Below are 25025 nucleotides of genomic sequence, written 5' to 3'. Positions count from 1 at the left end.
ACAGTCCTTGTTATATAGAGCGCTTGCTCTGAGAGTGTGCCACCCTGTGACACCAGGCAGCTCTGCTTTTGGGACGCTGCCCCAGTGATAACTGTAGAACCGTTTTAGTTTTCTTTTGATTATTGCTATGATAAACACCATAACCAGTCCAACTTGGGGAGGTTTATTCCCTCAACATGGAGGGAAATTAAGGCAGGAACTCAAGGCAGGAAGCTGGAGGCAGGAACCGATGCAGAGTCCGTGGAGGACTGCTGCTTCCTGGCTTGCTCTTCGTGGCTTGCTCAGCCTGGTTTTTTACACAAGGACTTAGGAGTGTCACAGCTCACAGTGGGCTGGACCCTCTTACATCAATCAGTAATCAGTAGAATGTTCCACATCTTGCCTACAGGGCAATCTAATGAAGGCATTTTCTCCATTGATGCTCCTTCTTCCAAGGTGACTCTTGCCTTGTGTCAAGTTGCCAAAAATAAAAAAATAAAAATAAAAAGAACCAATACACTAGCAATGCTCGGAAGTTGCCACTCTGGGCAGTTGGGTAGCTGTGTTCTAATGTGACTGTTCCTGTGACACTGGGTAGCTCTGCTTTGAGGTGACGTCCATCTGTCCCTGTGATATACTCCCACCTGTTCTTGAACTCTGTTACTGTGAGCTGATACCCTACCAGCCTCTAGTGCAGCAGTTCTCAACATGTGGGTCATGACCCCTTGTGGGATGAACAACACTTTCACAGGGGTCACATATCTGATATCCTGCACATTAGATATTTACACTATGATTCAGAACTAGCAAAATTATAGTTACGGAGCAGCAGTGAAGTAATGTCATGGTTGGGAGGTCGCCACAACTTGAGGCGCTCTGTTAGAGTCACAGCACTAGGAAGTCTAAGAACCACTGCTCTAGTTCCAAGGCTGTGGTGGCCTCTGAAGTATCCAAGTCTTTACCCTTTACCGGAAGGTTTAGTCTCAGTCCCTCCAAGGGTTTTGTCGGCAGCTTTACCTGCCCTCCCCCCCCCCCCCCCCGCCACCCCTCCTCAGGGATAATTCCTCCAAGTGACTATAACCCTTGGAGCCATCTGACAGTTTCGTAAAGCGGATGTGCCTCCTCAGAGCTCTAAGTGCCCTGCAGCTCTGACCTGTGGAGAGTTGTCAGGGGTACAGAGATGCCTCTTCAGTTTCATGGTAAACTCGTGGCTTATTCCCACCCTTCAAGATCTTCCATGTTTACTACTTTCTTCTAGAACTTTTATTGCTTCCGAAGAGGAAAGGTGGAGCAGAGTCACCGTGGATCTGTTGGATTATGAATGTAAATAGCAGACGTCATAAAGTCTCGGGGTGTCTGTTCTGTGACCAGGCTGTTCCTGGTGACTGAATGCGGATGCTATCGTTGTCCTGTGCACCCAGCCCACTGATTAAGCTTTCCTTGTAGCCCCAGATGAGCATTTTCTGTGAGATGTATACACCATGCCTCACCTGGAGCTGCTTCTTTCTCCATTGCCAGACCTAACCTGTGGTTCAGCATCCGCTTGCATTCACCTGAGCTAAAGCAGAACTAAGATACGGTGCTAGGGAAAGGAGCCGCAGGCTGAGGCTGCACGTCTGAAGTGGCTTTCCTCTGAAAGGCTGCGCCCCCCCCCCCTTTTTTTTTTTTTTTTTGCATTAAAGCCTTCACAACTACTTCCCTTTAAACATTTATTGATTCTGGGGTATTTTAAATTGATGGGTCAGAGCTCTGTGCTCGGCTGACGTCAGCAGCCCTCAGGATCCTCTCTGGCAGAAGTCTCCACTCTTCTTATGCAAAGTAGAGCGCTATAGGCGGGAGTGAAGACGCCCTCTTTAGCTCATTAAATGTCTGCTAAGGGTTACAAGATATTGTTTTATATGATTACAAAGTCCTTCTAAGTGTTTCATACTGTGGGGTTAGGGCCTCTGATCTCCCTACTAGTCACCCTTAAGTTGGTGTTCAGTGCATAGTAACTGAAGCTGATTTTGTAAAAATATTCTCCCTCTATGGTCAATAATATTGCCTCTCTGGAACCCTGACAGAGCTGGAATGTGTCAGTAGAAGTAAGAGACAGAACTGAGCCGCTATGCCCAGTACCTCTGAAAAACACCTGGGCCTGTATGTCCACAGTGACAGGGTATCCATGTGTCTACAACGGGCAGGCGTGGTCCCAGGCGGGAGTCAGGAGGAAGGACCCCATAGTGTATCTCTAGTTGAGAAAGATCTTTGGATTTTATAAAGAAAATCTTAGTACTGTGAAATTTTCACTCACATCAAGTAATGTGTGTTAACACTCACACCTTCAAGTCTAATGGGACATCCCGATCCCCTGCCCTGCTGTGGGCTGCCCGTGTAGTTGGTGGCTTTTGCTTTGCGTTGAGAAGTTATGCTTGAATCCTCTCAGCATCTGACTGGCTGATTCTATGTTACGAGAATGCGTTTACAGTCTATGGAATAGTTAGTGCAGTTCACTATGGCTGCTTTCACGACAGTGAAATATTTTGTTTTGTTTTCTCTTTCTCCCAGAGAGGGGGAGAAATACAGAAACATAAACAAAAACACAAAGTGAGTCTTCAAGGGCAGGGGAATGAATTTTTGGCTTTGTGCTGCTGAAATGTGTCCAGGAAGCATGAATTCCTATGCTAAGAGTGTGTGAACTGCTGGGCCACTTGACTCTAACCGTATCTAATATGTCTATATTTTGTATTTTCTGTCCTTTCTGCTTCCACAAAAGATGGGCCAATCAAGCTTTTCTGTAGGTTGTTCCTCACCAAGCGTGTTGAGTATTTGCTGTGTGTTCTGTCGGTCGCCCTGTGCCTTGACATCTCTCCACTCCATCCTACTTTGAGCCATTGCATTTGACATTGTGTCTCCAGGTAGTCTGGGTGTTGGCTGGCTGTGATTCCAGGTTTGCCCTGTGTTTCAGCTGACTCTGTAGGCGCTCCTTTGGGCAGGGCCTAGACTCACAGGCCGTGTTCCAGCTCTCCCCTCGGAGAAGGAATGTTTCTCTCTTAGCATTCAGCGGTCAGAGTCAGTTTTAACCTTTCCACTCTGAGAGGGCTATATTCTAAGGAGATAAGGAGAATAAGAGAAAACTCTCTTCAGAACTCTCTCACTGTCTGTGGCTCTATTGTGTGGAGCAACCACCCTTTAAAGATACTTTTTTAAATGTGAGTCTTGGGCTCATAGTGTATATCATTAATACCTATAGGCCACACTGTCTACTATACCTTATGCCTAGCTGAAGCCAGAAAAAATGGCCTTGGGTTGAAGAGATACATTCCCCATCATCTCCTTACTGCCCCCCTCCTTTGTGGATGAAGGGCCAATTAGAGAAAGCCTTTTTCTATAGGGGACATTGATTCTCCTGGGCAGTGTAGAGGAAAAAGTATGCGTGAGCAGGACTCTAACACTGTTGATAATGGGGATGAGCGTGCCACGTTTGGCAAAAGCAGTGTCTCTGTGTTCCTGCATGCTTCTGTGTGGATTTATCTGATGACACTCCTCTTTCTGTGGCCTTTGTAACTCTGGAGGAATGAGAGGCACTGCCTGTCTCCCTGTTCAGTAGACATCAGCAGAGGCGGTAGCCTGCCAAGTGAAAGCCCAGGTGCTGGGCTTCTTTGTTTTGTTCTCTCCCAGAGCATTAACTTTCTCTACTCTTACCTGCTAATAATGATGAATATTGAGGCTTACCCTGGCCAGCTGGGACCCTGGACAGCTTGACGTAGGATGCAGAGAGCTAAGTGGTTTGGAAAGCCTTGTTTATGATGTGTAATAAAATATATGATGTATAATAATATATAGGTTATCTTTTATGTTTGTTTTCTCAAAATGAGAGGTGTTTGCAGCCCCCTTAGCTCATACATATTAGGTCCCCTCCTCTATTTCAGTACATTTAACAAGCTCACGGACAGTGTCTTGATAACAGTAGCTGACTCCTTTGAAAAGAACAGAGGGGACATTTTCCTTCCATTTCCAGTGGCATTCCCGAGGAGCACTATGATTTCTGTGCACCCCTTCTGTCTTCTTCACTGTTCTCTGATATAGGCCACTGATGGTCACTAGTCTCCTTGGAATGACTCAGCAGCCAGTGTAATCTCACTATCATAGTCACCCACAGGATGCAATTTCCTGGCTGAAGATCACCATTCTTGGTATGCTATTCCCGGTGGGTCAGGCAGTCTTTGACCATCCTTTACAGCTTCTTTATACGTATGTATTCTAGGAACAAGAGTTGAAGACATCAAAATCTAGGATAGCGTTTCCTCTCTGCTACCTAATCACATTTCTCATACTGTAACTAGAAAGCAGTAGTCCAATGGCCTCAGTAGCAGTCAGTCCCTAGCCCCTAGACAGCTTTTAAAACAGTCCAGTGTCAGGCAACCAAATGGCTCTTGCCAAGACTAGGTGCCCTCTATAGCATCACCTGGGTGCCTCTTGCCATCTTCCTCCAGTGTTAAAGTGTCATCTACAAGGACTGTTGTCTAATTGTTTCTGAAGGTTATGGGGTTCTAGACGGGACTTAATTTCATTATCTTTTGACATCTTCAGCTGTGAAAATTAAGAAACCAATCAAGACCAAGTTCAGAATGCCAGTGTTTAACTGGGTAGCGCTGAAGCCAAATCAGATCAATGGCACAGTCTTCAATGAAATCGATGACGAGCGGATCTTGGAGGTATCTTTCTCCTTGCTTATAAATTAGGGAGACATGTTCTGCTGCAGAGCAAAGGAGGCCGTCCTGTGTGCCTGCAAGCATCCCTGACAAAGACCTAACGTTTCTGTACTCTAATGCACGAAGAAATAGATTTGCACTATCAAAAAGCTAAATTGTACGTTATGTGATAAGAGGGCTCCAAAACCATGTGTCACGAGTTAAGTTAAAATAATAGTTTTGGATCTCTTCAGTGTTTGCCACAAAGTATATGCCTGACACAACACTGTCCTTTAACTTAGAAGAACATAGACAGCCTTTATTGAACTACGCTGGTTATGGACTCATTGACTGTACTGATTATCTGGTTTCATGGATTTAGCCTGTAGCAGATGTCTGTGTAAACCAATTATCAAAAGCAATTGAATTAGATTGTTAGAATCGGTAGTTCTCTGGCCAAGAGATAGGAGTACTCTAACGAAAACAGGAAAAGCACAGCCAGCCTTGCAGAATAAGCACTCAGCAGAACGGAAGGTCTTTGCCTCAGAGAATGTCTAAAGGATGAGGTTTCTGTTAATTGAGAATGACTTAATTTTGATGCATGACCCAACTTGCTGATGTCATCCTTTTCCTCCCAAGGATTTAAATGTGGACGAATTTGAGGAAATATTCAAAACAAAAGCCCAGGGTCCTGCTATTGATCTTTCTTCAAGCAAGCAGAAAATAACACAGAAGGGATCAAGTAAAGTGACATTATTAGAAGCAAATAGAGCCAAAAATCTTGCCATAACTTTGAGGAAAGCTGGAAAGTCTGCTGATGAGATATGCAAAGCTATCCATGTGTAAGTTTATAGTGTCCTGGGGAAGTCGATCCTAGAACACTCAGCCTAAGGAAGAAACTAGGTTATGAATCAGCAGAGAACAGAAATAGTGGGGCAAGATCTAAGTTCAAAGATGGAGGAACTCTTGGTACCCACACATTAGAGCTCCCCTTGTTTCTTGTGTGCTACTGCCTTAGACTAAGATGATCACACCAAGCAGCATACCAGAAGGTCCCCTTGGAAGTGCCAAATCCACCTGCTGTTGGTCAACTCAGAGTGAGAATGTGGATTGGGACAGTCTTGCTATATTCTTGTAAATAGGCCCATGGCAGTGCTTAGGAAAGAGCTGGGGGCGGGGGGTTTGGGGGGGGTCAGGGGAGGGGTGGGAAATGGAGGGTGGTGCAGAACTTGAGGAAAGGGAACGATGGCAGCTTTCTCTGGAGGATCTGGATTGTACCCAGATTTGCTGAATCCCAATTTGATGGTATCTGTGGGATACAGGGCAGTTCCAGCTGCCAATATGATACAGATGCATGTTTTAATTCCTGGCAAGAGGAATGTGAATTCTTCTGTTCTTAGTACTTTCTGGTCATTTTAAACAAGTTTTGTTGTTGTTGTTTTTTGTTTTTTGTTTTGGCACTGGGTTTATCTATGTAGCCTTGGCCGTCCTTTGTAGACCAGGCTGGCCTCAAACTCACAGAGATCTACCTGTCTCTGCCTCCCAGAGTGTTGGAATTACAGACGTGCATCACCATGCTTGGCTTCTTTCTTTTTTTTTTTTTTTTTAATTTATAAATTGCACAGAACGTTTTGTTTATCTATCAAGAAATTCTTTCCACTCTTCTTATAGCCAAACTGATAAGAGTTATTGATGTTTTAGGAAAACATTTTTCATAATTTGACATTCCATAATTTTTGACTGGTGATCTTACCTCACCCTAAGGGATCGTTTGCTCTGATTTTGTGTCTTTGGCCAGAGTCAGAATCCAATACAGTCTTCTGAAATCTTTTCTGACTTCCAACATTGAAATGTGGTGTGCAATCTGTTTTTTTTTTTATTTTTTATTTTAATTTATGTGCATTGGTGTGAGGGTGTCAGATCTTGGAGTTATAGATAGTTGTTAGCTGCCATGTGGGTGTGAGAATTGAACCCAGGTCCTTTGGAAGAGGAGGTAGTGCTCTTAACCACTGGGCCATCTCTCCAGCCTGCAATCTGGTTATTATTCTCATATACCTTGTTTGCCATACTAATGTATGGGTAATTTTATTGTTTTGCTGAACAAAGATTGTCTAGAGAATAAAATAGGAATTAAACAAATACTTGTTCAAACTGAGCAAACAGCTACCAAGAGCTGATATTCCTTCAAGGAATGTGTGTATACCTACATCAAAATTACCTGTAAAGAACAGGAACCTTACTTGAGTTTGTTCCCTGAGAGAGCAAAGTAATGACAGAAACATCTTAACAGAATTTACCAGGTGTTCTGTAACTGTGTGGTGGTGATCTTCTTGACTGGACTACTTCATAATGTCTAAAGCCCTGTCCTTGATACAGCCTTAATTCTGCCTGCTGTTCTCTACTCTTGATTTCTAAAGACCATAGCTACTGGGGAACCCTACCATAACATCACCAAAAACTGAGCATGGTCTGGGGGATCATTTAGAGTAACTGGCACTCAGCTGGGACCCGTACCTGGATGGGGCTTCCACAGTACAGCTATCGGAATCTAAGGCCCGTTGATTTGATGGAGGATGAGCTGGGTTGGGTGAGGGTAGAACACTGACCTGTCACCACTGATTTCAGGTTTGATTTGAAGACACTGCCGGTTGACTTTGTTGAATGTTTGATGAGATTCTTGCCAACTGAGAATGAGGTGAAGGTGCTCCGGCTCTACGAGCGAGAGAGGAAGCCCTTGGAGAACTTGTCAGATGAGGACCGCTTCATGATGCAGTTCAGTAAGATTGAGCGGCTCATGCAGAAGATGACCATCATGGCTTTCATTGGCAATTTCGCAGAAAGCATCCAGATGCTGACCCCTGTGAGTCGACCAGCTCTGGCAGGGAGGGGTACGGAAAGATAGAGCCATTTACTCTTACACAGCTCTCTGAGCTACACTCAATGTAATAATGGGTTCCAAAGAGTCCTTCCAGAACTTTCTAGGTTACATTTGGAATTAAGCCCTGATTTTTACATCGTGGATCCAAATCTAGATATATGACTATTCTCCCAAAAGAATTACCTTTTTCTGTGTTTGTATCTTTTGCATTTCAGATAACACAAGTATAGAGGACTCTAAAAAACAGCTCTTGTTGGCAAGACTAGAAATGTGACTCTCATTCCCAAAAATAGCACCATATCTTTAGTGAGCAGCAGGCTCTAGAGAGTTCTGGGAGTACCCACTTTGACAGAGGGTGTCTCTTGTTTGGGACTTTGCTGCAGTAGACTGTGGTGGTTGGTGTGCAAACACATAGTAGTCAGCTGTCTCATTCCCTGTGTTAGTGTGATGTCATAAACATCAGTTTCTCCTTGGTTCTGTTTCTCAAAACCTTACTTACTGATTACAGTAGCATATATGTACAAAACATGTTCTGAGAACTTCCAGAGAGTGTTACATTGCTGCTCTCTCATCGCCTCCCACCCTTTGTATTCTTGGACATCTCTATGGATGTAAATGATTAGAGGTGGCACATCCAGCACTGAATTACACCATACGAGTCTGGTGACTCCTACCTTGAAATCTTACTGGTTTTGGTTTGGTTCCAGATGAATGATTTCCCATGTCACTCATCACTGTGAATAGTTTTTGAGAAAAGCACCTGTAATGCTAGGGTTACCTAACGCATAGCTAGCTCTTAATTTCCAGTTAGTTTGCCATTTTTAACAGTCTTTCCCATCTCTCCTTCTGATTGGAATCCAGCAACTTCATGCAATTATAGCAGCGTCTGTCTCTATCAAGTCATCTCAGAAGCTCAAAAAAATTCTGGAGGCAAGTGCAGTTTTCTTGTTATGTTCATGGAGAGCTGACTTGCCAGCTGCTTTCTAGCACCTGGAAGGCTGTGCCAATGAACCCTTCTTTTCTCTCTTGCTTTTCCAGATCATCTTGGCCCTTGGAAACTATATGAATAGCAGCAAACGGGGAGCCGTTTATGGATTTAAACTTCAGAGTTTAGATCTGGTGTGTAAACTAAAGGAATATGGGATCGCTAAGGATGTACAGCTGCAAGATTAAGTTGTGGAAGGATGGGGCTCTATTCTGGGATGGGTTGGGGGCAGGCTGGAGGAGGGTGAGTTGGTATAAATTTTCTGAAACACCATGTGACAGGAAGGACCCAGGACTTACAGCCTTTCACCCAACCTTTCCATTTCTAGGAATCTTTCCTCAAGTAGCTGAATTATAAATACTACATTTTATAGCAATAATCTCAAATTCTAGTGTGATGGGAAATTACTAGGATAATAGTTAATACAGAGAACTGTTTAGTTTTTTTTAAGAACTTGGGGAGACTTTTCAGACACAGATAATTTTGTTTAGAAAAACATGGAATATAGTTGCACATATAATTTCTGTTTTTCTGCATGGGTAAAGTACAGTCCTTTGCAAAGTCATCTTTCATGTGTCCTGTCCAGGCTGTGCAAGCCTGATATGGCTTCCAAGTCAAGGAAGGCATACTTAATTGATAGTGTCATTAACACACACACACACACACACACACACACACACACACACACACACACACACACACACACAGTCTCTGTCATAATCTGACCAATAGTATCTGTGTAGGATTTGTCCTGGAACCTTCAAGGACACCAAACATCTCAGATGCTCAAGTCCTTTCTGTAAAGCAGTATAATGTATGGATTTATCCTAAACATGACCCCCAGCTTTTAAATCATGTCTAGTTTACCTATTACTATGTCATGATTTGTAAGTAATATATATCAAAGAATCACAAGAAAAAGTCAGTACAGAGACAGTTTTCTTCCTTAGTATTTTCTGTCTGAGGCTGGTAAAGTTCACAGATTCTGAATGCCCAGACACATAGAGGCAGCCATATCGCTTTGGGGCCATCAGACTGAGGTTAAGGGAGAACCTGCTGCCTCTGGAGCCACTGAGCACACGTGCTGGCTCCACCTTCCGTCTCTAGTCTGATTCTTCATGTTGAAGAGCACTAGCTCCTGACCAAAGGGAGGTAGGTGGGTGGCAGATTGGCAGATGCGGGGATAGGGAGAATCTGTAGGCAAGATAGAAATCTAGAAGCATTCCTAGCTCACTCTGCCCTGTCATTTAGGACATCCCCAGGCTGTTTAAGTATCAATGACTGGTTATCTACAGAATACACTGAACCTTGAGTCTCCTCTGGTTTTTTTTGTTTTGTTTTTTGTTTTTGTTTTTTGTTTTTTTCCCCCAACCCTTTCTGCAGCTCTAATCTGTTATTTATTCTGGACACTTGCACCTAACCCATGTCCTCTTCTGTTTTCAGCTCTTAGATACAAAGTCAACAGACCGAAAACAAACACTGTTGCACTATATATCAAATGTGGTAAAAGAAAAGTATCAGCAAGTTACTCTTTTTTATAATGAGCTTCATTATGTGGAGAAAGCTGCTGCAGGTACTTACTTCAGTCGTCAGTGTTACCTTGGGGTGTTAGTATTCATAGCTCTGAGTGAGTTAGTCCCTGCTGAGACACGCTTCAGACCTGGCTGCAGAAGGCAGGATCTAGAAGCCAGAATGTGTTTAATGGAGCCACCACTTCTGAGCAGTTGCATGTAGGCCTATGGATCTCTAAAGATCCAGGGCTTTGTGCAGTGCCTTTTCCATTGCTTATCCATCACCCTGTTAGGTTTTTTTGTTTTGTTTTGTTTTTTGTTTTTTTGCTATTGGATAAGATATGATGATGAGAATCAGTCACTCCTGAATAAAATACCTTTGTTTGATTTCATGGCATTCCACTTGCTCAGATGTGATACTTCTGGGCATTGTATCTAAACTACCAGTATTTCTTGGTTGCTACTTTGCATTGGCAGTTAACATTTTCTTATTTAACTTATACATAATTGTGACAGCTGGGTTGTACAAGATAATAGCAATCCCATATTTTATGTAAGATCATTTGTGGAGCTTATCTTGTGCAAGGCCAAGCGGGTAATGATCTGGGGAAAGTGATAAAATCAGGGCTAGAAACAAAGACTTCTAACGTTGTATGACAGCTAATGTACTGTCTTCTCTCAAGAATATCTGGGTCAAAGTAAGAACAATATGAAAATTTATCCTGGAGTTAGTCCTAAGTTGTGATTTTCAAATTGTAATTTTCTTGAACCATCAACAACTAGTGTCGATTATAAACTATTATTAGACCCTTGAAGCAACTGCATGCAGACTTGATAAGTCTTTTATAGAAGTTATGACTTTTCTAGCCAAGTGAAAAGAACATTGTTTCTACATTATAAAAATACTCTGTGGGAGGGAGGGAGGAATAGGAGGATACAAGGGAAGGGCTAACAATTGAGATGTAATATGAATAAATTAATTTAAAAAATGAAAAAAAATTCTCTGTACTATACTCCCATATATTTGTCAATTTTTTTATAATAATATGTAGGGCCATTGCAATCTATTATAATTCTTAAGAGTATAATCAGCTTTTACATAGCGACATAATTCCCTCAGACTTGAGCAAATTGGATGATGGGGATAAATAAATAAGCAAGTGGGTGAGATGATAATGTGGCTAGCTTGGATGATGTAGAGGCTATTGTGTAGTCAGAACTGCAGGGAAAATTGGTTTTGTGGCTACAAACAGGTTGGAATAGATACATCTGGGCTCGCTTATGCAGCTAGCAGAATGGGATGCTTTTCTTTTGTCTATACTAAGGTTCTTAAGTATAGTTCCAATTAGGAAGACTAAATAGCAAGATTCTACCTTACTAAGTAGTAGCACAGGTGGTTTGGCAAGGAAATTTTGCTTTGAAAAAAAGCCAGTGAGAAAAACACACAGGCTAACTACTGACACATGTTCTCAATGCCGACAGCTAGGGCTGCTCCTTTACTTATAGCAGACAGTTTTGAGGTCTTTCTTTGTACTTGGCACTGTCAGAGATGTTATGGTCAAAACTGGGGGAAGCACTGGGGATACAACATTGCAGGTCTAGTAAGGGGAGACCCCCCCCCCCATTGATTTGTATCTCATCCATGTGCAGAGCTGAGGAACAGGAAAAACAACTGGGACTAACTTCTTTAGGGAAAGTGACTATAGAGTTCAGAAGTGTGCCTGCTCTGGGTGGTGGCACTATTACAAGCCTCATACCAAATTATTTGAAGCAAGAAAGAAAGGGTTAACAAAAACCTATCCAAGGTTGCCTAGGGTCTTAGTGGTCTCTGCAACTAAACTTCAGGTAAAATTCTGCCCTCTGCCGGATAGTTACAGGAACACAACAGCAACTAGAGCAAGTAAGAGATGGGCGGGGGGGGGGGGGGGCGGATAAAGAAAGAAATCTTGGGCCTATTTAAACCTACAGCTAAGCCAATAGGTTGGATGGAGATGGAACCTTGATCTTCAGCACAAGAAGTAGAGACTGAAATTATTTTCCAATTCCTTTGCTCTCTCCAAACTGTGTGACTCATGGGAGGCCATAGGACTTCATGTTGCTTTTCTTCATTAGCAAAGTATGCTAATGGAACAGTAAGATTAGTGCATATGAAGAAATCACTGTGGTATTTGATACTGGCATTTCATAGATTAGTCATATGAAAGGCTATCTGCGACTACAGTGGGAACTAATTGTAAGGGTCCTGAGTGAGTTTTACAAAGTCCTGAGAGCTTGCATTAGCAGCCTGGCTTCTTCTTAGTAGAAGTTCCCTGACATATGCTTTCTCTCCATCAGTCTCCCTTGAAAACGTTCTGCTGGATGTGAAGGAGCTACAGAGGGGAATGGATTTAACCAAGAGGGAGTACAGCATGCACGACCACAACACCCTGCTGAAAGAGTTCATCCTTCACAGCGAGGGCAAGCTGAAGAAGCTGCAGGATGACGCCAAAATTGCTCAGGTAGCCCAGGACAGTGAGCTCCCTCAGGCCGCCTGAGGCACAGGCTCTGGGCTGGGACACGAATGTTACAGTTTTCTACTGTTAGTGGGCTGGTTTCTTATGTAGCTAATGTTCAATTTTTCCATCATTGTCCTTGAAAGTGCCTTTTCCAAGTGGGGTCTTTTGTGAAAGCCCTCTTTGCTCCTTCCGTGTTGTTCCGAAATTCCTTCTCCACAGGTCTGTATTCAGGTGTGTAACATGCCAGGCCTGGGCTCCCAAAGCAGTATTTCTGGAGTTTAAGGTTTCTGTAGATCTTAGACTTCATACCTCTCTGTTACCTTAGGGACCTCTGATAAACAAGTAACCTAGAACAGCATGCAGTGTACACCACCAAAGAGCAGGAGGTGGGGTGCTGGGGAACTGGACACACAGAGGTAGCTTCTGGTTTAGGGCTGTAATGGATCACAGAAGAGCCTATTTTTCATGGGGTAGGAATCAAAGAGTTGGGATTTAGAGCCAGAGTTGCTTCCAAGATCCTTCCTGACCTTGTGATTTAAGGAGTGATGTCACAGCCTTAGGAAACTCATGGAAGAAATAGCTCTCGTGTGTGTGTGTGTGTGTGTGTGTGTGTGTGTGTGTTACTATAGGGTTGGGGAAGAAACAGAAGATCTGAGAGGTGAGTTTGTGTCCCACTGCTGTATTTTTCTGATTGCCTTTACTGAGATATTGGAGCTGATGTAGAGGACCCCATCAGGGCACAGAAGCTTCAGGGCAAGTGTCTGTGGTTGAGCTATCCAGCCCAGAGCATCTTGTTCTGGTAGTGAAGCTAATGAGATTCAAGAAAAAATTGCTTCTTTCCAGGATGCCTTTGATGATGTGGTGAAGTATTTTGGCGAAAACCCCAAGACCACACCACCCTCTGTGTTCTTCCCTGTCTTTGTTCGATTTGTGAAAGCCTACAAGGTTAGTAGCCTTCTCCACTTTCTCAACAGATGCCCTCCCCCAGAAGTGTGACTTGGCTCCTCTGCAGAGGCCTTGAGCAGAAGATCTGAGTGTTCACTCTCTGACACTGCTAAGGCTTTTTGGGGCCTCAGGCCATGATAGTTCATTTTTGTCAGAACCATGCCTGGGCATCAGTAAGAAAGCCAAGGCAACTACCTATCTGCTTGGGGTAGGGGAGATTCTCCATCACCACTGCTACCCTGGTATTGACTGTTGACCCATACAAGCAAGGTGGAGGGCATTAAAAACTCACAAGTCCATGTAATTGTTTGATGGGTTAACGTGAACCAAGGTCTGTCAGTAGCACATGCTGTAACTCAAGTCACGGACAGCCTGTGTGCTGTGTTTAGACCTGACTGGGCTGTGCGACTTCCTAGACTAGCATTTGGTATTATGGAATGAAAGATGGTGCTGTACAGGGCAGCTGCTTTCTCCTTCTTGATCAGGACCCATCCTTGGACATGATCCATGATCTTAAAAAGGCATGTGATTGAAAGAAAAATAGTCTCCAAAGATTTCCCTTTTTGGCAAAGGATGACAAAGATTTTAGAAACGTTTAGCTCGTAGGAAGCGTTAAGCCTTTTAGTACCTGTGGGGTTTGATTTTAGAAGCTTGGGGATACCTGATTCTGAGGCTCCTTAGTTCCTCACGTAAAATGATACTATGTTTACTTGCATATAATTTGAGCATTTTCTCCTGTATATCTGAAGTTTCTAGACTCATTGTAACACAGTAGCTTCTTTTCTATTGCTGTGATAAAACACCATGACCAAGGCCACTTACAAAAGAAAGTTTAACTGGGCATACTGTTCCAGTTTATGATAGTGGACAGCAGACATGGTAGCAGGAGGCAGGAACAACACCTGAGAGTTCATATCTAGATACACAAATCAAGAGGCAGTACACTAGGAATGGTCTTTAGAAACCTCAAAGTCCAGTGATATCTCCTAATCCTTCCTGTCTTGTTTGAATAAGATTGGACCCCAAAGGCTCTTATATTTGCAAGCTTGGTCACCAGCTGATGAGCTATCAGAAGGTGGAGCCTTGTTGGAAGAGGTCTTTGGTAACGGGCCCTGAGGTTCCAAAAGGCCATACTAGAGCTTGTCTCCCCTTCTCTTTCTGCCTGTTGCTTAAGATGTGAAGGTCTCAGATGGTGTTGTGATGTGCATCTGTGTGCTGCCATGTTCCTCACCATGAGGAAATTGGAGTAAGCCTCTGAAACTGTAAGCAGGCCTCCAGTTAGAGGTTTTCTTTTAAAAGAGTTGCCTGGGTCATGGTGTCTCTTCACATCAGTGGAAAAGCAACTAAGGCACTTCCCAAATAGTTCCACCAACTAGGGACTAAGTTTGAAAAATATGAGCCTATGGGGTACATTATCTTTCAATCCATTTTACCAATATTATGCAGATAGTTGTACTATAATTTAGGAAACAAGAAAAATGTCTCTGGTTAGTAAAGATGCAGGGTGTTTTCTGAATATTTCAAAAGTTATATTTGATTAAACTCATGGATGAAGAATTCAGATATTGAGAGCAAACTCTACTACCTGGAGTACTTTATGTTTAACATTGGCCATGTTGGTGGAGGAAAGAAAAACGTTTTAAAGGATTTGAGCAGTTTATGTAAACTTTTGAGGAAAAAAAAAAAAACCATGGCAAGTATGAAGAAAGCTTTTTTGTAAAATGAGTAGAGGCTAATGGCTTTGGAGATTCACCCCAGGGCCTATTACTCAGATTAAAAATTACGCTCTTATCTTGTGAGTGGAGGGGTTGGTGCTGGTGGAGCACACTTTTAATCCCAGTAGTTGGGAGGCAGTTGGGAGCAGGTGGATGGATCACTGTGAGTTTGAGGCCAGCCTGGTCTACAAAGTGAGTCCACGACAGCCAAGGCTACACAGTGAAGCCTTGTCTTGAAACACACACACACACACACACACACACACACACACACACACACACACACACACACACACACACACACACACACACACACACACACACCCAGTTACGTCCTTTAATCATGGCCAATATGGCAGTCCTGTCATAAGTTAAGAACATAAGGAAAGCTTCCTTAGCAGGAGGATGCACTGGGCTGAGATGCTGAAGAAGCTTCCAGCTGCTGTTAACTGGTACTCTGTAGTTCCCTTTCCCTAGGGTGGCAGCCATGTTAATGAGCTGCAGAGATGTCGCAGATGGCTCTTTTGAGGTACCACAATCACATTGCTATGAGGTGCTATGATCACATTTCTTCACATGAAAATTTCCAAGCCTAAGGTCAGAAATCACATGTAAAAATGATAAAACCTAGGAAGTGCTGGGATTGCTTTCAGAGCCTGAGGCTTCAGTTGGGGCATGTGTGAAACAGAGGTAAAAAGCAGCTGCCCTCGGTGACCTTTGGGACATTGTGGTCAAGCTTGTCTACAGGTGTGCTCCTCTGCCTCACCATTTAGCCTTGCAATCATTGCAGCTGCCACGGTAGGTGCTTGGTGCTGTTACCAAATACTCTCTTTGTCCAACATTTGTTGAACAATGTTCTCACATGGTCCTGATCATGTTGCCTTGTGGGAAATTAAGTGGTATTGGGAAGTTAATACACTGCTGTTTGTCCTTCTCTATGAGCCCAGAGGAAACCTAACAAAGGCAACAGACATATATACACATATATGAAATAGTCAAGAAATAAGACCATTTTAAAAGAGAAATAGACATTAAAATGCAAACCTTTTTGGCAGAATCAAACTTGTGAACTACACTTCATCCCTAAACCAGACAGATGACCTTTCCATCAGTTTGTAGAACAAAAAAAGTCTCTTGGGCAGGTATGGCCTCTAGAATACCCAAGAGAGCTGAGTCTATCCTCTCTTTTTCCAACTTATCAGATCAGTCATTCTGGCTCATTTGGAGAGTTGTAGGGAGAAAGCAAGAATCCTATGCAGTATGGCTCTTAAGGAAGTGCAAGTCCAGGGAAATGGAGGTTTTTTTCCAGCAAAAGCTTTCAGGGAAGCTGTTAGTAGGTGGGCAGATTCTGAAAGTAATACAGACTCATTTGAAAATAATTGAGAACAGTGATCAGAGGGGTGGGGCCCAGAAGTTATTTGTACGAGTTAAGGATCATCAGGAAAGTTCTAGTTGAGGTGGAGCACAGCTGCCAGTCGAATGTGGTCAGGAAGGGTCTTCCTGCCTTCAGTTCCCAACCACTACAGATTATTCAAATAATGGCTTTAAGAAACCGTAACTGTCACTATTTCCATTTACGCAATTTTCAATCTTTAAAATTGTATTTCCCTAGCAAGCAGAAGAGGAAAATGAGCTGAGGAAAAAGCAGGAACAAGCTCTCATGGAAAAACTGTTGGAGCAAGAAGCCCTGATGGAGCAGCAGGACCCAAAGGTAAGAAGTTTCTGCCTCTGGCATAGGCCTGAGTGAGCACAAGTAGAAAAGAGTGTAAGCCTGCTCCTTCTCAAACACACGCACACGTGCACACACACACCCTTACCATTCCTGCCTACTTGGGTTTTGTATGTTCATGGCTTAAAGTTTCTATTGTCTTCCCAGAAATGTCCTGGTCTTGGCATTTGGGCAGAGTATGGGGATGGTGGTATCTGTAGTGTTGGATGTTCAAGACAAAGCTCAGGCACTTTGGGTTTTCCTAAAATCCAGGCGGGTACTAGCATCATTGGTCTCTGCTTTTCTTCTCAGTCTCCTTCCCATAAATCAAAGAGGCAGCAGCAAGAGTTAATTGCGGAATTGAGAAGGCGACAAGTTAAAGATAACAGACATGTATATGAGGGAAAAGATGGCGCCATTGAAGACATTATCACAGGTAAAGGGTATTTCGTCTTTGTGGTCTGTAGTGATCACACTGCCTCATGGAAGTGGGGCCACATACTGATGTTGCAGTTCCTTTTGGGAACAGTTGGCAAGCTCTTTGGTTGGACTAATGAAATTTAAGAATTATGGACCAAGACTGTAAACTAGGGTTAGAAGTACATTTTGATTTTGTTTGCTGTCCAACACTCTGAACAATGTTGACCTTTCTGTACCTGTGGGGACCTGTAGGTACCCTCCCCTAAGTGTCCCATTAGCTTTGATTTTATCAAACTTCATGATTTTTCTCCTTGTGGCCACTTGGGTATACTTGCCTAATAGAAATAATGCGGGCGAGTCCATTCTCTGTACTAGTGGTCAATGTAGGTTTCTCTGGCATGCTCTTTAAAAACCTGTTTACTTAAAGTAACAAAGGTAACAAAGGATGGTAACTTAAGCTGCTGGTCTGTTTGACAGTTGCAGTAAGTGACTTTTTTTCAATGTCTCTTGCGTATGAATGCTGTTTATCAGATATACTTAAGGCATTCTGCTCTTAGGTAAGGCTTAAAAATATGTTAAAGTATAGACAATTATATGATGCATGTTCAGTTGTTCCTCACCCATCTCAACAGTAAACTATGGTCAGTCTTGTTACATATATATGCTAGTGCTCCTGTCCTTCTTAGGGTCCAATCCCTGGGTCTTTTCAAGGAATTCTCATAACTATAACCTCATTTGGAAATATTTAAATATGCATCTTTTAAAGCTGAGGATGGATGTTTATTTTTAAAAAGCCAAAATATAACATTTTTTGTTTTTTTCATGTATACAATGTTCTGCCTGCATGTAACACCTGCAGGCCAGAAGAGGGCACCAGATTATAGATGATTGTGAGCCATCATGTGGTTGCTGGGAATTGAACTCAGGACCTTTGGAAGAACCACCAGTGCTCTTAACCTCTGAGCCATCCCTCTAGCTCCAACACATTGTTCTTTATCACACTCAAAACTAAGTGTATAGTTCTTATTCAGATGTACAAAATTCTAGTTTTTAAAAAAGCATAGTTAATTGAATTTTCTTGTAGCTTACTCAGCATTATGAATAGGGATGTCAAGCTTCTATAAAACCATAGAACTTTCAGACCATACCAAACATAGGGAGATTAAGCAGATATGTAGATTATATTTTTAAAATCAACAAAGAATTCCTTGCCTGATATTAAAGCGGCAGGTTTATTTGACCAAAACGTTGCCCAGAATAGTTTTTCCTTGGAGTGTTTTTCACTCTCTTCTCTCCACCCTCAAAGCCCCAGGTTGTCCTCCAACTTGAATGAATGGAATACATACTGCCTTTTCTTTTACCCTTCTTCTTACACTAACCATGTACTAATGCAATAGACCTTGGCCTTTTACTTGTTTGTTGTCTGGCTGTTATTCTCAATGCAGTGCTGAAGACTGTGCCCTTTACTGCTCGCACCGCCAAGCGTGGGTCTCGGTTTTTCTGCGAACCTGTTCTCACTGAAGAATACCATTACTAAACTATTGCTCTTTGTCACCTGATACTATTAAAAGGTTGCTACAAGATTTTCTTTTTCTTTTAAATCTCCTCTCTCCACCCTCCATGTCTTAGGACCAATCACTGTGGAATGCTATCTTCCTCACTTTACATTGTGCTGTCTTCATTGCTACATGGCTGTATAGTTCAGTCATTACTGTACACTCACTGCCACTTTCAGTACATGTTATATATAGCTCCACATTCCTGCAATGGTATGGATGTGGGTGACAGTTAATAGAACCACTTGCAGAAATGTTCAGAAGAATAAAGTTAAAGACTTGGGGGCTAATATATTTGAATGCAAAATGACAATAAGCAGTAACTTCTAAGACCAGTATTGACTGTGCTCTAGCAGGTTTACTGATAATACACTTTAAAGAACTGCTCAGGAAATGGTGAGATGGCTCTGCAGGTTATGGTGCCTGCCACCAAGCCTGAAAACTAACATTGAGCCCCTGTACCCATATGATAAAAGGAAAGAACCAACTCTGGCAAACTGTCCTCTGACTTCCACACCGGAACCACGGCACATACTGTCCCCGCCCAATGAAAAACAATAAAACCATCTATACAGGGTATGGAAATGACAAAGGTTCTAAAGCTGCATTTACACAAAGACCTGTACTAAAGACAGCTGCAAATTGGGCCTTTCTCAAGTCTTGTCGGGTTTTGTTCGTTTGTTTTTAAAAGATTTAGTTATTATTTATATTCTGCCACATGTGTGCTTTCATGCCAGAAGAGGGCACCAGATCTCATTATAGATGCTTGTGAGCCACCATGCTGGGAATTAAACGTATGACCTTTGGAAGAACAGACAGTGCCCTTAACCTCTGAGCCATCTCTCCAGCCCCAAGTCTTATATAGTCTTAAGCTTTGTGCTGGGAACCCTTTCAGCAGAAAATCTTGAAAATGCTGATGCCAGCAATTACTGGCCCACAACACTGCCCTGGGCAGGTGATGTCTATTCACTGTCATGGCCTATTTCAGCTATCTTCAGTTCCATACTATAGCAGAGATGCAAGGCAGGAGGTACAAGCAAAGACTAAAAGAGCTCCCCACCGCCTTTTCTCATACCCCTTCATTGGTAACTCTGTTCCATGTCAAACCAAGTACTTTTTGGTGATGAGGTCACATCTAGACCTCCTCGGTAAAACAGATAGTATACTTACCATTGGAAATTAGCATTTTCATAGCGTTTGATAACAGGAGGTGTTAAGACTTGTCCAATTTCCTAGGCTCAGTATTTATGCTTTAAAAGGAGCAAATATGTCTATGCATAGTTGCTTAGAAGAGACAAAGCACATACTACCAATTATCATAGCCTTTGCCTGTCTCCTGTACTGAGATTGACATGGAACTGGGTGTTTTGTGGTATAACTATCCTATGAATTATATTTGCTGACTGTCCTTGTCTGTGAATCAAAGATGTCCCTGTCATTGCCTGCTCTGCAGTGTACTTAACCACCAGTGCTCATTAACAAGCTGAAAACTTTCATCTGCTTGGCTGTTTGTTGCTGGACTTTGTATCTTTCTGGAGCCAATCTTCAAAGCAGCTTGAAACTGGGTGATTGGCTGGGTGGGAAGATGCTCACCCCTCCCCCCCCTTGTTTAACCTAACACAATCTGTAGTAAGGCCCACACCCTCTGTTAGCTAACAAGCCCAGCAATGTTAAACACTGAGTTAAGTTGCTTTTGTTTTCATCCCATTTTTACTTAACCATCATTTTGTGTTTTTGTTTTCTGTTTAGCCTTAAAGAAGAATAATATCACTAAATTTCCAAATGTTCACTCGAGGGTAAGGATTTCTTCTAGCACACCGGTGGTGGAGGATACACAGAGCTGGCAAGCATCACTTTTTACTTAGCTTCCTCCTCTTTCCTATATACAGTCCAGTGGTTTTTTATTTATTTATTTTTTTTAAATTTATGGTTAAGGGTGATACTGGTGAGATTCTGACCAGTCTGTGCCTCACATGAATTATGTGTGGCTTTCTCAGCTAGCCTTCACATTCTTTTTGATGGCTTGGCAGAGTAGTTGCTGACTGTACTTGCTTCTTTTAATCTGTGTTTGTCTTCAAGTTACACAGTTAACTCCTGCTTTATTTGGATGAATATAGTAGGTAGTGGCTAATAGAGGTGAAAGATTTTGAATTTTGCAAATAATTCATCTGAGGACTCCCAAACCACAGAGCTTTGAGAGGACTTTGATTAGACTGAGAAGGAATAGGGGAAGGGCAGTTACTTAGAAGCCAGAAGGTAATAGGTCTATTGGAGACAAATTCAAGAGGATAGATAGGTCTGTTCCACAGGATTCCAGTTAAATTTTTTCCCCTGCAGAAATATTCACCAAGTATTGATTTCTATGTAAACTATCAACTTAAATACAATTTAAAAAGGTCTTTTTTTAAAATGTAGAATGTTGCTTCACCTAAGCCTGTAATCCTATTAATAAATACTAATTGAAGGGAAAATTACCTTTTGTTTCATCATGTCTTAACTCCATCAAAAGGCTACATGCTAGCTAGACCATATTCATGAAAGTATGCCTTTATACTAAGAGTATTTACCTAAAAATTCCTGTTTAATCCCACTACAGCAACGCCTCCTTCACCTTCAGTGCACTGCATTGGTTTGACTTACTCGCTCTTTCACAGCTTTCTTTTTAAATGTCAAACATTCTGCCTTGCATTAGCAAGACTGGAAAATTGGAGTAGGCTCTTTTCCCTGTAGATGTAAGTACAAACATCACAGGTGCAGGAGACTACTAAAGGAGTGAGGTACTGAGTACTATTTCTAATTCATTAAAAAAAATCTGTCCTCAGCTATCTAGAGTTGTAAACAATGGAACTGGTTCTGTAGTTCTTTCCTGTCTTATCCTTGTTAAAACTATAAAGATAATACAGTTTTCTTTGTGAATTTTACAGTATAAGTTCATTGTAATCGCTTTTGATACTTAGGATCCTCTAGGACTGACCACAGTTGTTTCCAATTGGAGAAACATCTCAAAATATTTCAACTAGCCAAGATATTGACAGTGACAGAAATAATTTCTAAGTCTCAGAATCCTACCAGTATTACATCTTTTTTAATTGTAAATACTTAAGGCAAATGTAGTCTTTGGTTGAATGCTCTATGGGTTCAAAGGGCCTGTTAGTTGACTCTACACAAGCTGCTTTGACTGGCTGCCAACTGGCCTTTGTCTTGTTAAGACATACTTGAGGTTACTGTCATTTCATTGGCATTTTCCTCATTACAGATCTTAGAAACCAACCATATAGACGAGCCGATGCGGTGAGACGAAGTGTGAGGCGACGCTTCGATGATCAGAACTTGCGTTCTGTTAATGGTGCGGAGATAACGATGTGACGCCGAGACATTGAGGAGAGGGTGTGATGAAACTGCCGATGTGAACTTTATGTGCTATCATTTAGCTGCAGCCTTCAATACAAATGAAATACTCTTTAAGGGCTCAGATTTAGTAAACACAAGAATCTAAAGATGGGTTCTCCTTTTAACCCTTGTTAACAAGTGCCTAAAATTGGAAGAAACTTGCTCAGATTAATCAAAGCAATAGGATTTGACTTAAATCTTTTTACATCAGTATGTTGCTCAGTTTTTTAACCAAAATATAAATTTCATATTAAATTCACTATTTGCCATTGTGATTGTCCCTAGGGCCACCCTGGTCTCCTGTAAATAACAGGGATGTGTCTGCTTCTTTTGCTATGAAGTCTTCTAAGAAATTGTGTATTCAAGCCATATTCATCAACTCTATTTTTAAGAACTTGTAACAAGGGAGAAGGAAACTGGCATACAATTAAGTCCTTTCTATCATTAAACCCCAGCAAAGAATAAACAGGATGCAACTATAGTGCCACTAGAAGTCACTTAAGTCTGTCTTATGTTGTTTCTGTGCAAGGGTACCATGCACAAAGACAATGACTTGTATGCCTGCAAGATGGCCTAAAACAACGAATAAGAGTTATTTGCTGAACTGTGTTCTTAAGCTAGAGGCAGCTTTTAATAACACAAATATATTCATTAATTAGCACTAAAATTAACATCTCAGTAATCAGTATTCTGATATCTGAGGACCATTATGGGTCAATCCTTAAAATAGAAATTGGTGCCTTGTTAGTCAGGGAGAATTTACCACAAGCTCTATCAGTAAGCACTCAAGATTACATGTGTTAGTTAATGTTAGGAATCTGGCCTTATTCTCTTCTGACAATCGAAGGGTCCTTTTCTTTTTCCGTTTGTAAATTAAAAGTATACTGATACAGTCAACATTAAATTATCAAGACTGAACTGCTTGGTATATTTCTCACTTTTCAGAAATTCCAATTAAACTGTAGGAAATTAATGTTCAGATTAAGTTTAAATTATATATGATAGGGTTAAATGGTTAACTAAGTCACTTATTTTTACTTCCTCACTGACAAGGCATTTTGATCTATTCAGAGACTGGACTGAAGCTAAATTTGTACTTCTCACAACACATAGTCTGCTTCTGGCTTACCTTGTTGGTACATCAGTATATTAATTGTAAAAATTATTGTATAGTATTTAACCTCCAAATTTCTTGTGTTCATGTGAACCCCTTGGTGAAAGTCCCTTTTTCATGGATGTGTAGTTATATGATCTTTTAAATGTACAGATATTTTGCTATAAGATTGGTGCAGTTTTTTATGGTTTTTACACTTCTCTTTAATTCCTACCTAAGCCTCTGGGTAATACTGTAAATACTGTTTAAAAATGCATCAGCCTATGCTACACAATCTGAATGTTACTTTAACTTATAGTTTTTTTAAATATATATATTTAACTACAAGGACAGTTTAAAAGTCAGTTACCACATTTCACAGTAGTATACCTATTTACAGATCCTTTTTAAACTGCCACTTGTTGGCACATTCATAAATGTGTAGTTTAAAAAGAACATGCCAAAATTGCTGTCTTTTTACTGAGTCAATATTCATCTTGATGAATATATTAATTTGATCACATGAAATATTTGAACTTTTTTTCACACAAATCAGCTGTTTTCCAAAACAAAGCACCCCCCCCCCCCCAATATCCCGGTGTACAAACAGACAGTAATGTTGGCATATTCTTTTGTTTGTCTATTAATGGGCCTGCTTCTTAGCAATATTAGAAATGTTTTATAAAAGCAATTCATGTTACTTTTCTGGTCTTTTCATGCCATTTGAGCAAATAAACTATTTACACTACTATTCTGTCATATGTTATACTTTGTATATTTTATGGTGTTCTTGTTTATGTAGACTTATCCATAGCATGTTGCTTGAGCTTAAAATCTAAAGGGAGTATATTTTAGAAAAATTACTCCCTCATGTGCTTTATTTTCTTATTACTTAAGGGGGGGGGGAGAGTTATATGTCCAGACAAGAACACAAGCCTCTTTTGCTCAGCTTCCTACATGCTGTCATGATCAAAAGACCAGGTGCCTCTGACTGATTTATAAATGTTTAAAATGTCAAGCATTCTACTTTTAAAATATTTTCAGACCGTTAACTATAGCAAAAAGCTCAAAGGGAGATTTGGTTAGATTGGAAGCTTTCTGTTAATAGTGAGTTTTGTTAGTTTTGGGAATCCAATCCAAGCCCTTCCACATGCCAGGAAGGGGAGCTAACTCAGAATTCAGTATGCTTTCTTCCAGTGTAAATGCAGAACCACATGTTACTGCAATGCCTTATGACTTTGAGTCAATTTCTATTGGACACACATGTTACTTAATATCCAATCACTGACACAGCTTTACTATTCAACATACATTTTTCTTTTCTGCAAAATTCCTAAACTTTACAAAGGCAGAAGAGTGCTTTTATATTACTAGAGTATTTGATCATATTCTTGTTCTAGTTTTTATCTATACAAGGATAACTTATCAAGACAGGATTCATTTTCCACCCTTTCAAGTTGTTAGGACTCATTTTTATGTAAAGATTGAAAGAAAGAATAACTGTGAGGTTACCTAATAGAATTTTTTTTGAAGCAGGCAAGACCTAACTTTTTAAGCAAAGTGGGTTTTACCCTGAGAAACGATTGTGGGCACCTCAACTCAGAGCAGAAAACTGCTGAGGGCAGGAGGGCAGTGACTTAAAGAAAAACGGCAACACAAATCCAAATTATTTAATAA

At 41.4% G+C, this 25025-nt stretch overlaps 1 protein-coding gene across 3 annotated transcripts in view; it reads left to right on the top strand.

Annotated features, from left to right (window-relative positions):
• Nucleotides 1-22502, top strand: part of Fmnl2 (formin like 2) — a 287984-nt gene extending 265482 nt beyond the window's left edge. For 2 of the 3 annotated variants that reach the window (XM_051166486.1, XM_051166484.1), the window contains 11 exons: nt 4552-4676; nt 5292-5494; nt 7278-7512; nt 8392-8460; nt 8569-8649; nt 9959-10088; nt 12361-12524; nt 13365-13466; nt 16794-16892; nt 17202-17325; nt 22122-22502. In XM_051166486.1, coding sequence (XP_051022443.1) covers nt 4552-4676; nt 5292-5494; nt 7278-7512; nt 8392-8460; nt 8569-8649; nt 9959-10088; nt 12361-12524; nt 13365-13466; nt 16794-16892; nt 17202-17325; nt 22122-22231 — 1442 coding nt within the window. In that variant the 3' untranslated portion in view covers nt 22232-22502. Of the gene's footprint in view, nt 1-4551; nt 4677-5291; nt 5495-7277; nt 7513-8391; nt 8461-8568; nt 8650-9958; nt 10089-12360; nt 12525-13364; nt 13467-16793; nt 16893-17201; nt 17326-20614; nt 20662-22121 lie in introns of all 3 variants that reach the window. The other variant, XM_051166485.1, reaches the window with a different exon arrangement.
• The last annotated feature ends 2523 nt before the right edge of the window (nt 22503-25025 follow it).

Source organism: Acomys russatus, chromosome 24, assembly GCF_903995435.1.
Source record: "Acomys russatus chromosome 24, mAcoRus1.1, whole genome shotgun sequence".
Classification (NCBI taxonomy): Eukaryota; Metazoa; Chordata; class Mammalia; order Rodentia; family Muridae; genus Acomys; species Acomys russatus.
The sequence above is the reverse complement of the archived record's forward strand: the minus strand, read 5'-3'. Positions and strand labels throughout refer to the sequence as shown.